The sequence below is a fragment of the Antechinus flavipes genome, chromosome 4, assembly GCF_016432865.1.
Source record: "Antechinus flavipes isolate AdamAnt ecotype Samford, QLD, Australia chromosome 4, AdamAnt_v2, whole genome shotgun sequence".
NCBI classification, from domain to species: Eukaryota; Metazoa; Chordata; class Mammalia; order Dasyuromorphia; family Dasyuridae; genus Antechinus; species Antechinus flavipes.
This window is the reverse complement of record NC_067401.1, coordinates 427,919,884-427,938,199: the sequence shown is the minus strand read 5'-3', so window position 1 is coordinate 427,938,199 and position 18,316 is coordinate 427,919,884. Positions and strand designations below refer to the sequence as shown.

General features: G+C 34.7%; 1 protein-coding gene and 1 pseudogene across 1 annotated transcript; one reads left to right on the top strand and one right to left on the bottom strand.

Annotated features, from left to right (window-relative positions):
• Window positions 1-779: 779 nt before the first annotated feature.
• On the top strand, window positions 780-6,850 carry LOC127562935 (lymphotactin-like). The gene is made up of 3 exons (XM_051999004.1): window positions 780-1,105; window positions 4,869-4,983; window positions 6,233-6,850. The coding sequence occupies exons 1-3, from the start codon at window positions 1,048-1,050 to the stop codon at window positions 6,411-6,413; spliced, it is 354 nt and encodes a 117-aa protein (XP_051854964.1). The 5' UTR covers window positions 780-1,047; the 3' UTR covers window positions 6,414-6,850.
• A 2,247-nt stretch (window positions 6,851-9,097) lies between these two features.
• LOC127562934 (myosin regulatory light chain 2, smooth muscle minor isoform-like) lies at window positions 9,098-12,284 on the bottom strand (annotated as a pseudogene).
• Window positions 12,285-18,316: the final 6,032 nt, after the last annotated feature.

Here is an 18,316-nt window from a genome sequence, read left to right as displayed (position 1 = left end):
AGATCAGGAGTTGATCTTATGGTTTTCTAAATCTTTGTGTAGTAGTTATAAGTACAAATGTGGGAGGTAAGACAAACTGGATTATATTGCTTTCTTCTACTCCACCATTTTGAATGGTCCACAAAATTCAACTAGGCTGAAAATACTGATGGAGAAAATCAATAAAATTTCTGTTTAAAAAAGTCCTACTGCAAAAAAGAATGACTATGAGGAAATAAAAGTCTTATATTTGGGCTAAAACTTAATATGAAATGAGAGGCAAGTCTAGATAGTTCTGAAAAACATTTTTTGACACTCACTAAAACTCACAATGAATCAAGAATGTGATATTAGTCAATAAAATAATGGTATCTTAGGCTATATGGAGGAACAGAGTGAATAAGACAAGGGAGATAATATTCCTATTGTCCTCTGCCCCCATCTGATTATATCTGGGGTGTTTTTGTTCTCTTTTCTCAATGACATATGGCAAGGACATTGATAGACTGTTTGTAAAGTTCATGGAATCATTTTAAACCTTTGGGTACTTTGGAAGCTGAAATGAAAGCTTCAGTCACATTGGAATAGTTTTTAAGGATCCAATCTGAGTTAGAATAATCATTTAGTTAATTTCCACTGTCCACTCACTACACCAACTTTGGTTGGATTTTCCCTTTTGAGACAGACTTTGGGTAGTCCTGCTCAAAGCAGTGACGTTGATATCTGTTTAGTCTGTGGTTGGGGCATTATAATGCTGTAAATTCTAGAGGCTGAAGATGAAAGAGTTGCATTCTCTTTTAAGTGCCCATTTTTTTCATAGACACATTAACCACAGATGAGGTGGAAGGAAGGCCACAGAAGGTTAGTAAGAATCAGCCGAAGGAAAAGAAACTTAAAAAAAAAAAAGAAATTTGTAGCACCTGCTAAGACTTTCCAACAACCTTCCTTCCATCCTGAAACTTCCCCTCGAGGCACAGGAAGTTCACTGACCATTGTAAGTGCATAAAAGCTCAGAGGACTCCTCACTCTTCATTCTCTCCTCCAGATACCCTCAACCCAACAGCAGCCATGAAACTCCTATTGGTTTTCTTCTGCTTCTATGGTTTCACACTGTCCACAGTGGAAGGTAAGCTGGGAAATGAATTGCTTAAATTTGATGATAGGATTACAAAAATGCATGGAGCTGGGAGGCAAGAAAAAAATTCTCACTTACATCAGGCAAAACTTACTAGAGATATATCACTTTTCCTAGGATACTTAGGGATACTGATTTGGGGTCCCGGTTGCGGGAATAGAAGTGCTTATACCCTACAGTCAGAAGATTTTGTGGCAAATGATGAGAGAAGAGAAACAAAGAAAAGAAAATCATAGCAATAGCAATATAATTAAGTTCTTGCATATGCCTCTATTGATTACAAAGGAAAAGACCATGTGAGAGTGCGCAGATAGATCATTATCAATTCATTGTAACTATTAGAAAGAGAATTCCAAATTAATGCCAAACTGATAGGTGGTAGTGGTGAGAACATGTCATTGCTATTGATTTTTTGGAAGAGTTTATTTTTCCTATTCCTTTCCTGCTTCTTCTTACTTCTCCATTATTATTCTTGATGGATTTGCCACTGAAGTCCTATTCTGATATCTCATTGTGAAAAGACGTGCCCTAAGATATGAGAGATTGGACAATTGGAGTCTAAATTTTAGTAGGTTGTACCAAAGAGTATGTTCCATTAAATAGCTTGTATATTTTCCATGTATGGTGAGATGGGTCATTAATAATAATGGCTGACAGTAACATAGTCATATTAGGGTTACAAAATTCTTTGCATATATTTTAACACTCATAGCTATTTAGTAAGTTGAGTATGATAAGTAGCCCAGAGGATATTTAATAGGGGCAGCTAGGTGGTACAGTGGATAATGTGCTAGGTTTGAAATCAGGAAGACTCATCTTCTTGAGTTCAATTCTGATCTCAGACACTAGTTATGTGACTCCAAACAAGTCACTTAACCCTGTTTGCCTCAGTTTCCTCAAATGTAAAATAATCTGGAGAAGGAAATGGCAAACCACTCCACTGTCTTTGCTAAGAAAACCTCAAAATGGAGTGACAGAGAGTTGGATATGACTGAAATATTGAACAACAAAAGTACTATAATTATTATTTTTATTTTTAGAGGGGATGAGAGTAGTTGTGATTTACATATAGTCACACAACTAAAATATATCAGAGATAAGATTTGAATTTAATTAACTTAAATATTTGTTAAATTATCTATTATGTGAAAAGCTTTATGCTGGACTCAAGGAATAACACAATTGTGATCCTCTAGAGCATAGGATTTTCCTGACAACAAATCTACAACTCTTTCTCTTCTACTAACTGCTTTTTACCATGGACAATCACATGTATCCAAGTTGCTCCTGCTTCTGTGTGGTGGACATATATTTTATTTGGTCTTTCTGGTCTCTTGGATGGAAGTGCACTCTGCTTCTGGGGATGGTGTAATTAAAAACCTGGCCAATAACAAATGTTCATAGACTGAATATTTGGACCAGTTCTTGCTCTTTGTTGAAATTTTTCATGATTAATAAGGTGTTATCTGGTTGATGCTCACGTTTGGATGAAACTCCAGAAAAGCAGGAAATAGTACCCATGTTGTAAGTACTTATTAAAACCAGGTTGGGGCTAACCTGACTGATTAGTACCATGATCTTTCCTATTCCTGGCCCTCAATTTTCCCACTTATAAAATGGAGAAAACTATCTCTGTCTTCTGACTTGATTCTTAGGGATATTATGATATTTACATAAATTAGCAGAGATGAAAATCCTGAAATCCCCTGGGGAAAAAAAACTTTATGATCATGTATGATTTCACCCAGGAGACTTCTGTTTTTAGAGCAAGAAAAGAATTCTTAAACAGTAATTTAGAGGAATGGGCCATGTTTCTCCCTTACATTGGGTTCAGAAAGCATCTAGCTTCAAAAAATTTGTGGAGATGAGAAAAGGGAATGTTTGAAAGGACTAAGGTGAATGTTGAAAGGAAAATATGGAAAGCTATCAGGAGAGAGGAAAAAGAAGTATTTGGTTAGATCCATTTAAAAGAATCATCTTCTTGTATCAATGAAACTTTCCATCAAGTGTTAGGTAATCATGAACTGATCATTAATGCCTTGAATTAAATGCTTTCAGTTGATATTGCCAATTTGGGGCTAATGCAAGTGTCAATGACAGAAAAGCAAAACAACAGGTAGTAATATAATTAAATTTTGCTTCTGGAACACTATTCTTCTGAAAAGCTTGGTCACTAGGTAAAACATTGACCTTCAACCTGAGTTCTCCTTGATAATTTCTAAGTATGAATGCAAAGTGACCTCCTTTAACCAGGTTATCCAGTGCTTCATTAAAAACATATCTTTTCTGTTCTTTTCTGTGTTACTATATAAAGAAAACAGGATTTGGAATCAGAGGGCCTGAATTCAAGTTTAAGCTTTGCTCCTACCTTAGGTATTTCCTGTGTGACTTTATCTGTTAAATGAGGTAGAAGGACAAGTAGATCTTTGGATCCCATTCACTCCTAATTCCATGAGACTATGGGATGATTTCAGTTACATAAATGCACTGGAAGCTATATAAGAGACTAGATAAAGATCACATTTTTGTGGGTCTTGCAATCTAGTACAGTGACATCATGATCAAACTATTTAGGTGAGAGGATAGGAGCCTTACTTTAAGATGATTCAGAAACAACCATTTTATTCTTAGTAGTTATGGAGATGGAAATGATTTTAACATAGAAGGCATTCTGCTTGAAGCTAGGCCATTTCATTTTTAAAAATTAATCCCGACACCTGTCGGATTGGCTAAGATGACAGGAAAAAAATAATGATGAATGTTGGAGGGGATGTGGGAAAACTGGGACACTAATGCATTGTTGGTGGAGTTGTGAACGAATCCAACCATTCTGGAGAGCAATCTGGAATTATACCCCAAAAGTTATCAAATTGTGCATACCCTTTGATCTAGCAGTGTTTCTATTGGGTTTATATCCCAAAGAAATACAGGAAAGGGACCTGTATGTACCAAAATGTTTGTGGCAGCCCTGTTTGTAGTGGCTAGAAACTGGAAATTGAATGGATGCCCATCAATTGGAGAATGGCTGAGTAAATTGTGGTATATGAACGTTATGGAATATTATTATTCTGTAAGAAATGACCAGCAGGATGAATACAGAGAGGCTTGGCGAGACTTACATGAACTGATGCTAAGTGAAATGAGTAGAACCAGGAGATCATTATACACTTCGACAATGATATTGTATGAGGACATATTCTGATGGAAGTGGATTTCTTTGACAAAGAGACCTAACTGAGTTTCAATTGATAAATGATGGACAGAAGCAGCTACACCCAAAGAAAGAACACTGGGAAACGGATGTGAACTATCTGCATTTTTGTTTTTCTTCCTGGGTTATTTTTACCTTCTGAATCCAATTCTCCCTGTGCAACAAGAGAACTGTTCGGTTCTGAAAACATATATTGTATCTAGGATATACGGCAACTTATCTAACATATATAAAACTGCTTGCCATCTAGGGGAGGGGGTGGAGGGAGGGAGGGGAAAAATCGGAACAGAAACGAGTGCAAGGGATAATGTTGTAAAACAAATTACCCTGGCATGGATTCTGTCAATATAAAGTAATTATTAAATAAAATTAAAAAAAAATTAATCCTGGCTCCTAACGCATTGCCTGGCACATAGGAGGTATTTAATAAATGATTGTTGATTGATTAACAATTATCTCATTGGACACTATAGTTTCCCTCTTTTTTAGTGAGTTAATTATAGGTTGGATTTATTTATTTTTCCTTTTTTTTTCTTTGACTAGGTGTGGGAAGTGAAATCATGAAAAGAAGTTTTTGTGTGAGTCTGTCAAGTAAGCCCCTGCCTGTCCACTCAGTTAAGAGTTACACCATTGAAGAAGGTCCAATGAAAGCAGTGATGTGAGTTTATACAAGCACTGGCTTCTAGGGAGACAATGAAATCCTTTCCTCTAAAAGCAATCTGTAGGGATAAAGTTCTCACCTTGAATGGATCCCTGTTTCTTACCTTTTTTGGCCATTTTCCTTCCAAGTGTAAAGTGGAAAATTATTCTCACTGATTCATGTTAAATAACTGTGTCCTGCTATCAAGGGTTGAAAAACCGTAGAAGTTTTAAGAGATTCTTAGTCTTTACTGCCTAACAGGAAATGATATATTTTTAACTTCTCTAACTATCTCAGCCAAGAAAATAGTTTGGAAATTTAATAATGTTAAAAACATAGTGTCAGGGAATGATTACTGGACTATCAGTTTGACAACTTGGGTTCAGATCTCTATTATGCTAATTATCATCTATGAAGTTTTGAATCAATCAATTTCCTTCTTTGGCCTTCAGTTTCCTGACCTACAAAATTATAGGGGTTGATTTACTCATCCCTAAGGTACCTCCTGATTTCAAGGCAGTGACTCCATGATTCCATGTGTTCAGGAATGAACTCATGGCTGGGATCTTCTATTTCTCTTACATTCAAGTACATGATTCATTTATGTGAGGGTTTTGGTTACTGGCAGAGGTATACTGAAGAAACATACCTTGAAAGAAAAAATAAGAAAAGAAAAAGATAAGCATATATCACCTGCTATATGCCAAGAGTTTTCTTTTAAATAAGTATTATCTCATTTGATTTTTACAATAACCCTGCAAGATTGGTGCTATGATTATCCCCATTTTTACAATTGAAGAAACTGAAACAAATAAAAATTAAATAACTTATTCTGTATATCACAGCTAATAAGTATCCAAGACTAGAATTGAATTCAGGTCTTTATGATTTCATGCTCTTTATTCAATTGGCTAGCAGTTGCCTTAGAAATTGTCTTCAACATGCTTATAGCCAACAATCTTTTTCTTATGTCTGCAATCATCTTATTGGCCAATACATATTTATAATTTTTTTTAAACTTAAGATAATAAAATAAGAGAATTCCTCCTTGGTCAAAGAATGGGATGTTAATCTTAGTGGAAAGTGAGATGAAAACTGTTAAATGAACACAGCAAAGCAATTGTGATTGTTGGCTCTTGATTTAACATTAATTAAGTCTTCAGAAATAATAGAAAAACAGCTCCTTGTGTCCAGTCTAAGCTTAGCCCTTGGCCTGACATAGTGAAAGAATGATTAACCTTTCTTTTATCTTTTTCTTCCAATACAGTTTTGTCACCCGCAAAGGATTTAAAATCTGTGCTGATCGTGAGGTCAACTGGGCCAAAACTGTCATCAAAACTGTGGACAGCAGACTCAAAAGGAAACATATGAACCAGACTAAGCCAACAGGATCACAACCACCTACTGGAAGGACCATGACAATGTCTGGAAAGCCATCATTAATCTAGGAATGTGGATGAATGGAGAGAGTGCTGCACTTGAAGTCATGAAGATCTGGCTTCAAGTTCTGCCTTAGACTTATACTAGCTCTGTGACTCTGGGCAAGTCATTTAACCTATCTCAATTTTCTCATTTATAGAATGAGGATAATAATAACTTTAAAATTTACTTCACAGAGGTGCTGTGAAGAGTGAAAGAGGACATATTTTAAGTGCTTTGTATATGTGGAAGTACTGTATAAATATAAGTTATTATTGTTAGCACCTTGTCTCTCCTGCTGCCTTTCAAAGAAAATAAAGTAAATGTATTCACATAGATGGATCATATTGTATTCATCTTTCTGGGAAGATTGTATGTGCCAGAAAACATTCTGTACTTTTGCATTTCATGTTAATTTTTTCACATTCATCTTAGAGTTATGATTAAAATATTTATTATTAAAAAATCCTCTTATTTATTCAGAATAACTCAGAAAGGTTTATTTTATCATAAAAACATATTATGAAGTACTGATGGAAAAAAGGTTGAGTCAGTCTTTATCACATGATTATCACAATGATAATGAATCAATTATAAAAATGAATTTTATAATATGACACATGAGCAGCAATGGTATCAGCTCACAGTTCTGTCCTACTTTATGGTTTACGATGAGTTTTCCTCATACCACTCCTGTTAAGGAGATAGGAAAAGTATTAGCCCCATTTTACATATGAGAAAATGGAATGGACAAGATTAGACAAATTTCCCAAAGTTCCATGTTACTTATATATCTAGTCCATATGTCAAAAAAAAATTCTTTGCTAGTGTCTATGGCTGTGCATCAGAAGAGAAAGAGTAAGAGAGGGGAAAGAGAATTGGACTAAGGGTAAGGAGAGCTATTGTAGGCCAAAATAGATGGATACAATAGGTAAATAGATATATAGGTAAAACATTTGCTAAGGGATTACTATGCTCAAGGCACTGTGCTAACTATAGAGATGGAAATATAAATCAGAAAGACAATCCTTGCAATCAGGAAGTTCCATTCTGATGGGAGAAAACAAGACAAAAGGAGTTAGCTTGAAAGTGACATGGAATATCAAAAGTTCACCTATGACAGCATCGTCTTCTAGTTTCCATTTTTAGGGGAAAGGAGACAATAGTTGGAATACAAACTCAATCAAAAGGTTGTGCAACCTTGGACAAGTCAGTCCATACTCCAAAGGGCCAGAGATTTGAAGCTAGAAGGAGTTTTAAATCAACTAGTCCAGCCTCTCATTTTATAGATGACTCTAAGTTTCTTTCCCTACCAAATGAAGAAGTTAAGTCAGATTACCTTCAAAGTTCCTAGTAGCTCTAAAATTCCATTAGTGCATGATTAGTTCTATTATAGATTATTTTTTAGGATGAACTGGATTTTACAATACAAAGCACTGCAATCAAAAATACCTACTTATGTATTGTTAAAATTCCCTTTGTCACTCCCTATCAATGGGACAAGCCGAGAATTTAGGAATGGTAAGCTAATAGACCCTGCTGGGTCCTGAATCTGTGCCATTTACCTCATTAGCATAAACAACTAAGGGGCTAGTCTGGATTTAAGAGGCATAAAGAGCATCTAGTAAATGGCAGAGCTAGAAGAAACTAGCACCAAGACAATCACTTTCTGAGGCTACTCAGGTTTGTAAATATAGTAGTTTGTTTGAAAACAAATGGTGTTTTTGTAGGAACTTGGACTGCCTTATCTCCTTATGGTCTTTTGATTCCCCATTAAGAAGGCTAATAGACAGAACTTGCCATCTTTCCCTCACAAGATTACATTAAGTGTCATCTTCTTTTTGTTTGGGGGAGAGGAGGAAGCATTATGTCTTCTATTTTTGCTTGTCTGTCTTTCTCTTTCCAAAATCTAAATTTGCATTAAACCTTGAAAACACATGCACTTGAACACATAAGGATATGAAAATTATGATTTATTATCAACATGAATATAATTATATCACAGATGTGCATGGATTCACACAGGCCACATACTTGCTCTAACATCGTTGATATATTTCCCTGGACATCCTACTCACACCACTATCTGGAAGCTGGACAGGGCATTTGTGCCATGATCCTCTCCTTTGTATACCTTTCATGAAGCAGGTGAATGATGTTGAAGAGGCAAGGTGTGTGCCAGAGTAACACATGAGAAGGAAGAAGGTTTTAAAATCACATATAAGCATGAAGAATGTGTCACTGGGAAATAGGTCCTTCTTGCACATCAATAAGATGAAGAGTGGCAAGGGACAAGGGATGAGGGAAGGCTCATCCCTGCAAGCCAGTGGGAAAAGGAGCAGGTGCTCAGCTTAGGCCAGCTGACCCAGACTGCTCCCTCCTCTGTTTAGGGTCTTGGGCTATATCATGGGGTAGGTAAGTTGGGAAGAAAGTGTTCCCTGGAGCCTAGGCTTGATATTTGCCAAGAAAGAGATCCACCTTTCCCTGAATATCCCATCAGGTAGATTAGACACTTGAGGTCCAATTCCCTTTGATAGCAGCCAAGGGAAACCTGACTCCAAAGTTCAGCGTTGTCTTAGCCTTTTTACTTAGCAATTGTGCTGGGTCTTGGGCCAGGCAAGGACTCATCAGTCTATTTGGTACATGGCAGTTGTGTGGAATGCAAAGAGCATAAGAAACATGGAAGATGGGAGAGTACTGGGAAGAACAGTGATTAATCATCCTTATCCTTAACCTCATATTTCAGGATCTGGAGGACTCCACATAGTTGAAGTTGTCCTTCTGGTCAATGAGTGTCTTTTGATACGTTTCATCCATTCTCCTCTTTTTTTCAGAACTAAAAAAGCCTTCATTTTGCTCTAGGACTGTGGTAAGTTAACATGGAACTTCCCATCTTTGCCTAAAGTTCTCATTCTCTCTCTCTCTCTCTCTCTCTCCTCTCTCTCTCTCTCTCTCTCTCTCTCTCTCCACAGATAATTTGACAACATTTAGCTTTGCATAGCCTTGTTTCAGATTTTCTCTTCCTTTTTCCCATCCCCTTCCCTAGATGGCAAGCAATCCAGTAGATTTTTAAACATGTTAAAATATATGTTAAACCCAATATGGATAAACATATTTATACAATTCTTTTGCTGTACAAGAGAAGTCAGATCAAAAAAGAAAGTAAATGAGTAAGAAAACAAAATGCAAGTGAACAACAACAAAAAGAGTGAAAACATTATGTTGTGATCCACATTTAGTTCCCACAGTCCTCTCTCTGGGTATAGATGGCTCTCTTTATCACAAGAGCATTGGAATGGCATCAATCATCTCATTGTTGGAAAGAGTCATGATCATCGGAATTGATCATCATATAATATTTATTTTGCTGTGTACAATGATTTCCTGGTTTTGCTCATTTCACTTAGTATCAGTTCATGTAAGTCTCTCCAGGCCTCTCTAAAATCATTGTCCCAATCATTTCTTATAGAACAATAATATTCTATAAATTCATATACCATAACTTATTCAGCCATTCTCCTACTGATGGGCATCCACTCAGTTTCCAGTTTCTTGCCACTATGAAAAAGGCTGCCAAAATATTTTTGCACATGTGGGTCCCCTTCCTTCCTTTACAATCTCTTTAGGCCTAATAGAAATACTGCTGGGTCAAAAGGTATGCACAGTTTAACAACTGTTTGAACATAGTTCCAAATTTCTCTCCAGAATGGCTAGATCCATTCACAGTTCCACCAACAATGCATCAGTGTCCTAATTTTACCACATGCCCTCCAATATTTATCCTCGTCTTTTCCTGTCATCTTAGCCAATCTGACAGGTGTGTAGTGGTATCTCAGAGTTGTCTTAATTTGCATTTCCTGATCAATAATGATTTAGAGCACCTTCTCATATGATTAGAAATAGTTTTAATTTCTCCATCTGTAAATTGTCCATTCATATTCTTTGACCATTTACCAATTGGAGAATGGCTTGAATTCTTATAAATTTGAGTCAATTCTCTATATATTTTAGAAATGAAATCTTTATCAGAACCCTTAAATGTAAAAAATGATTTCCCAATTTATTGCTTCCCTTCTGATCTTGTGTTCATTGGTTTTGCTTATATAAAAACTTTTAAACTTAATATATTCAAAATTATCAATCTGGTGCTCAATTATGAGTTCCAGTTCTTCTTTGGATACAAATTCCTTCCTTCTCCACAGATCTAAGAGGTAAACTAACCTGTTTTTCTAATTTGCTTATAATCTCACTCTTTGTGTGTAAATCATGAACCCATTTAGATCTTATCTTAGTATGTAGTGTTAAATATGGGTTGAGCCCTATGTTATTCTATGAGTTTCCAATTTTTCCAACAGTTTTTGTTAAATAGTGAGTTCTTATCCCAAAAGTTGGGGTCTTTAGGTTTGTCAAACACTGGATTATTACAGTTATTGATTATTTTGTTCTGTGATCCTAACCTATTCTATGAATCAAATATTGATATCACATCAACTATTCTATTTCTTAGACAGTACCAAATGTTTTTGATAATCACTCCTTTATAATAAATATAGTTTTAGGTCTGGCACAGCTAAGCTACCTTCATTAGCATTTTTTTCATCAATTCCCTTGAAATTCTTAACCTTTTATTCTTCCAGATGAACTTTGTTATTAATTTTTCTAGGTCTGTAAAATAATTTCTTGGGAGTTTTATTGGTATGGCATTAAATAACTAGATTAACTTAGGTAGTATTTTCATTTTTATTATATTTGCTCAGCCTACCCATGAACACTTGATATTTTTCCAACTGATTAGATCTGATTTTATTTGTGTGGAAAGTGTTTTGTAGTTGTGTTCATATAGTTCCTGACTTTCCCTTGGCAGATAGATTCCCAAATATTTTATGTTATTGACAGTTATTTTGAATGGAATTTCTTTCTGTATCTCTTGCTTCTGGACTTTGTTGGTAATATATGAAAATGCTGATGACTTGTGAAAATGTTTATTTTTTATCCTGCAACTTTGCTAAAGTTTTGAATTGTTTCTAGTAGTTTTTTCATTGATTTTCTAGAGTTCTTTAAAAAATACCATCATATCATCTGCAAAGAGTGATAATTTGGTTTTCTCATGACCTACTCTAATTCCATTAATCTCTTTTTTCTTCTCTCCTTGCCAAAACTAACATTTCTAATACAATATTGAATATTAATAGTTATAGTGGGCAACCTTGTTTCACTCCTGATCTTATTGGGAATGATTCTAGTTTGCTCCCATTGCATATGATACTTGCTGATGGTTTTAAATAGATGCTACTGATCATTTTAAGGAAAAGCCCATTTATTCCTATACTCTCTAGCATTTTTTTTTAACAGGAATGGGTGCTGGATTTTACCAAATGCTTTTTCTGCATCTATTGAGATAATTTTTGTTAGTTTGGTTATTGATATAGTTGATTATGCTAATAGTTTTCCTAATATTGAACCAGCCCTGCGTTTCTGGTATAAATCCTACTTCTTCTATCTCCTCTTCTGTGAATTAGTCACCCATGGTGGTATACAGCTTCCAAAGGTAGTCCTCTTGGATGATTCTGAAACCTCCTCATCAAAGCAGTTGAAGGCATTTTGGATAAAATTCTTGAGGTTCATCCCATTCAGCTTCTCTCCAAACATGGTCAGGAATGTGGTAAAACTCATGGCCTAGGGACTCACTCATCATTCCTTTCAGATATTCATCTATGGGATTCTTCCCAAGGAAGGGCAATAAGTCACGAGGGCAATTTGTCAATGATTTAATCTCAATTATGGTTGATCATTTTGAAAGCTTTTTTGAATTCCTGAATCTGAGACTGGTCAAAAACACTGGAGATAGCCCACTGTGGATATTTCTTTATGGTTTTAGTCTTAGCCTATTTGCTTAACATCTTGGATTCTTGGTAAGATATTCCAGGAGGCCAGGTAGAGGGTTAGAGAATATAGCAGTTTTGTCAGAAACAGAAATTTGATGTCATTTTCTCTGCCATTCTCATGACCTCTGTGTTTATTCCCCATAGCAGCCTTACACTTGATTCTTAGATTCATCTTAGATTCTCCCACTAAATTCACCTAATTTCTTTATCATTCAATCTTGCCTAACAAACAAAATACAAGCTTTCATCTTTTTTCTTTAAGTATTTGATTACATTTGCTTCTGTCAATATGGTTCTTTTTTTAAAAAATATAATATTTTATTTCTGACTTATTCAGTTTCTTTTTTTGAGATTGGGTTATTTAGATTCAGTAGGTTGTCAGTTTTATTGCCATATGCTTGGGGAAAATAGTATTTAACAATGGAATTTTTATTTCTCATTTGTTATGAATTTAACTTAAAATTTTTAATATGATAACAGTTTTCCTTTAAAAATGAAATTAGCTAATTATCTATTTTTATTTTAAAAACATTTATTTTTATTTCTTTGTTGCACTCACCCTAATTTCTGGGTTGAAGTCTTTTCCACTGGATCAGGATCAGAGGCTTTTCCACTTGAATCATGATCGGAGCTTTTCCACTGAAATCCACTGAGGGGTCTGTTTGTCCCTGTTCGGGCGCCAAATGTTAAGAGTTCAAATGTTGGAGTTTGTTCTCAGAGGACAAATGTTAAGAGTTCAAATGTTGGAGTTTGTTCTCAGAGGACAGCCGGTTTAGAGGCTTAGAGCCCTTCGGATGTCTCCAAATCCAAAGGTTCTGTCCTTCAGCCTCTGCCTCTGCCTTCTTCTGCCTCCAACAGAGATGGAAGATCTCTCTTATCTCCTTCTGGGGAGCCCAGCCACCAATTTGCCGCGGAGAGAGGGCTTCTGGCGTAGCTCCACTGAAGTCCGTCAAAAGTGTTCTCTGCAGCAGAGTCGTTTCTCTCGAGTCTAGCGCGATCAGCCAGCCAAGAGGAAAAAATGTATTCTGGAATGGCTGTCTCGCCTTATATGTGAACCTTCTGAGAGAATGGGATTATGGGTTTTCTCCCATAGTGCTCTCTGGCCCAAAGAGCTTTAAGGTGTGGACTTTGAGTAAAGGTGGGAACACAAGCCTTGTCTTGATTAGTTCTACTTAGTACCTTGTTTCAGGTTCTGGCCAAAACAACTTCTTGTAAGATTAGATCAACTCTAATTACTTAGCAGTTAGTAAGGATTCCAACATCTCCCCCTAACATATTGCCTTATTATTTTATTTTATTTTTTTGCTGAGGCAATTGGGATTAAGTGATTTGCCCAAAGTCACACAGGTAGGAAGTGTTAAGTGTCTGAGGCCAGATATGAATTCAGGTCCTCCTGACTTTAGGGGTGGTGCTCTATTTACTGTGTCACCTAGCTGCCCCTTATTATTTTATTCTTGATGAAATAATCTGCTGTTTTTATATTTGTTCTTTCAGCTCTTCTTTCTTGAGTATTTGTTTAGTCTCCAATTAATTTTTAGTCATTTCTCCACTGGCTCTTTATTGAATATATATTTGAATTGACATTTATAAAATATGTGTTTATATTTGTGTTTTTGTGCATCTGTGAAGATTTTATGCCTTAATGTATGGTCAGTTTTTGTAATTATATGATGCACAGCAGAAAAAAAATTATGTATTCCTTTCTATTCCCAACTGTTCAAAGTCTCTCATGTGTACTTTTTCTAAAATTTTATTCAATTCATTAACATTTTTTTTTGGGGGGGAGTGTATTTTTTGGTTGAATTTTTCTAATACTGAAATGGATACATTGAAGTGCCCCATTATTAAAATCAATTTTTATTTTCCCTTGTGATCCATTTGACCTTTCCTTTAAATATATAATCACTATGACATTCAGTGAATTTATGTTTTCTATTCATTATTTATGGAAATTTTTAATAAAATGTAGTTTCCTTGTTTAAGTCTTCAATTAGAGTTTATTTTTATTTTTATCTTTTCTGAGATCATAATTGCAATTCTTACATCTTTTATATGAAACATTCTAACTCTTACTCAAGACCCTTATTTAAACTCTGGGTAAATCTTTGTGTTTTAAGAGTGCTTCATGCAAATAACATATTGAATTCTTCTTTCTAATGTCATCTTCTATATTATGGGTGACTTCATCATATTCATACTCACAGTTACAATAATTAATTTTGAATTTCCTTCATCTTCTGTTCATATACATTTTTTCTTTATTTCCTCTCCATTTATAAAGAAGAATAGAAAGCAAGGAGTGTGCTTAGCCTCAGTGCTTAGATTTGATGTTTCTACTCCTTGTCTTTTACTTGTCCACATCTTAATCACATATTTTTATTCCTGACTCCATTCAATTGAAACCTTTTTCACAATCTATCATCTGTAGAGTTTATTTTGCTTATAACTATTTCACCCCTTAATCTATCCCTTTCTCTCACTTCCTCTTCTCTCCTCTCTGTTTTATTTTCTTTCCCCCTGTTGAATGAAATGTATTGTTGTACTCAATTCTATGTATGCACATACTTACTTCATCTTACCAGTTCAGAGGACAAGTAAAATGAAATATTTCCCATTTACCTCAGCTTTCTTCTCTGCTGTCTCCTGCTTGCAAACTCCAATTATATGAAATAATTTCCCACACTCTGACTTTCCTTCCCATTATGCTTTTCTTTCATCCTCCTTTTTCTGTATTCTTTTAACATCATTAAAAAATAGCAAAATTATTCTGAGATTCTCTGTCTTAGACTTTCTTAATTTCAAAAAATGATAGGCAGTTGCCAAAGGCGTATGAGTCTTACCTTCCCCTATTTGAATTTAAACACATCACTGTTCAGTTTCTTATGTGTTTTCAGCTCTTTATAACTTTGTATATATCTCTTTTCTCTAATATTTTTATTTCAAAGTTTCTACTCAGTGTTTTCCTTTTCATCCAGAACCTCTGTGAATCTTCTACTTAATTAGAAGTCTATTTTTATCTTTTAGGATTATATTCAGTATTGCTGGATAAGTTATTCTTTGTTAATATTTAAATTTTATTTTTCCCGTTACATATGAAACAATTTTAAAATTTATTTTTAAAACTTTCTTGATTCTTTCCTTTTCTCCATCCCCATCTCACTGAGAAGGCACATGTGAAGTTATGCCAAACAGTTTCATAAAGGTCTTGTTGAGAAAGAAAACATAATTCTGATAGAAGTGGATCTCTTTGATAAAGAGAGCTAATTCAGTTTCAATTGATCAAAGATGGACAGAAGCAGCTACACCCAAAGAAAGAACACTGGGAAATGAATATAAACTGCTTGCATTTTTGTTTTTCTTCCCGGGTTATTTATACCTTCTGAATCCAATTCTCCCTGTGCAACAAGAGAACTGTTTGGTTCTGCACACATATATTGTATCTAGGATATACTGTAACCTATTTAACATGTAAAGGACTGTTTGCCATCTGGGAGAGGGGGTGGAAGGAGGGAGGGGAAAAATTGGAACAGAAGTGAGTGCAAGGGATAATGCTGTAAAAAATTACCCTGGCATGGGTTCTGTCAATAAAAAGTTATTTAAAAAAAAAGAGAAAGAAAACATAAATTTTCCCCTCTTCCCTGAAAAAAAACTCTTGAGAAAAATCATGATTCAACCTGTATTCAAACATAATCAGTTCTTTCACAGGGTATGGTTAACATTTTTCATCATAAGTCCTTCGGAGTAGATTTGTATCATTGTATTGCTAAGAATTCCACAACATTGCTATTATTTTGTACACAGTACATTCCACTTTTCATGAACTCATGGAGGACTTCTCAGGTTTTTCTGAAAGTGTCCTGCTCATCATTAAAAAAAATAGAATAATAGTATTTCATTATGATTACATACCACAATTTATTTAGCCATTTTCTAATTGATGGATATTCCCTCAATTTCTGATTCTTTGCTCTGAGAAAAGCGCTCCTATAAATATTTTTGTACATTCAGGTCCTTTTCCTTTTTAAAAAAAATCTCTTTTGGGCTTCATGCCTAGAAGTGGTATTGCTAGTTCAAAAAGTATTCCTGATTTTAGTTACAAATTGTTTTGTAGAATAGTTAAATCACTTCATAATTCCACCAATAATGTATCAATATCTTATTTTCCCACATTCCCTCTAACATTTCTCATTTGTCATTTTTCTGGTCCATTAGCTAAATCTAGTAGGTATAAAGTCACAATTCAGAATTGTTTTAATTTGCATTTCTCCAATCAATATGAATTAGAGTGGTTTTTTTTCCATATGGCTATAGATTCCTTTGATTACTTCATCAGAAAACTGTTCATATCTTTTGATCATTTATCATTTAGGGAATAGCTCTTATTTTTTATGAATTTGATTCAGTCCTCTATATATTTGAGAAATGAGGTCTTTATCAGAGAAATGTGCTTCAAAATTTCTTTTCATAGTTACTATTGATAACTGTATTTCCTTCCATTCTGTTTTCCCCATGACCATTTATTCTATTTTGTCTCTCCTTTCATTCTGTCCCTCCTCAAAAATGTTTTTCTTCTGACCACCTACTCTCCCAGTGGGATCTCCCTTTTATTACCCATCCGCTTCTCATATCCTATTTCCCTTGTACTTTCCTGAAGGGTAAGATAGATTTCTATATGCATATTAAATTTGTATATTATTTCTTTTTAAAGCCAATTCTGATGAGAGTAAGGTTCATTCATTCCTCTTCTCTTCCCTTTCTTCTGCTTCATTGTAAAAGCTTTTTCTTGACTTTTTAATAGCAAATAATTTATCCTATTCCATCTCTCCCTTTTCTCTTTTTCCAGTTCATTCCTTTCTCTGGGTAAGTTATAAATGATTGTAAGTCTATATCTTTCCCTTTTGGAATAACATATTATAATTCTCCATTATTTAAAAGTAGTGGCTGCTAAATGTTGTCTTTTCCTCTTTGTGAATTCTGGTTTGTTTTATTATTCTTTTTTGACCTTGAAGTTCTGGATTTTGGCTACAATTTTCCTATTAGTTTTCATTTTGGGATTTCTTTCAGAGGTAATGGATGTGTTTTCCCCATTTTTACTTTGAATTCTAGTAATAAGAATTCTGGTCAGTTTTCATTTATTATTTCTTGAAATATGATAACTAATTTCTTTTTGGAGTGGATGGTAGTGACTTTCATGTAATTCAGTGATTCTTAAATCCTCTCTCAGTGATCTAACTTATATTTTCTTCTATTTTTCAATCTTTTGAATTTATTTTAATATTTCTTACTAATTTTCAATTGATTGGGTAAGATTATAGTTTTTGTGCTAAGCTATTAATTGTTTTTCCTAATTTTTACTTTACCTTTCATTTTAGTTAATGTTTTCCTCTATCTCTCATTTTATTTATAGAATTATCTAAAAACTGCTTAAAGTGAACTTTTGCTTCATTTCTTCCAGAAACTGAGTTTGAATTAGTGTCCAAGCTTTATTTTCTTTAAGGCTTTTTTGGTAGATGTTTACATTCATTCTCTCCTTCTTGGATTGTATCTTTACCATTCCCATTTTATTTTCTTCAACATGGTAATGCTTTGTGAAATGAATGGGAAACCTTAATCACATGTAGTCTGCTTTTCTAGTCCTATTTAAGAAGGATTCCTTATGAAATAGCATTACCATCCATTCTATTTCCACTGTCTACTCCCTATAGCCATTTGTCTTCCATTGTTACCAAATAGGTGCTGGGCAGCTCTGCTCTCGTCAGTGATGTTGGTGTCTGTGGTTGGGGTATAAACTTTAGACACAAGAGGCTGGAGATAAAAGAAGTATAAACTTTTTAAAAACACCCATTTTGTTTCATAGATACGATAACCACTGGCAAAATGGGAAAAAGCCACATAGTATGTGCCTAAAGAATTGGGCAAAGGAAAGTTTTTTTAAAGTTAGTAGCTTTAGCTAAAATTTTCCTGTAAGCTCTCTTTTACCTCAATAATCTTGGTCTCATGACAGGAAATCCACTGACCATCACAGAGCACAAAGACTTAAAGGGGTT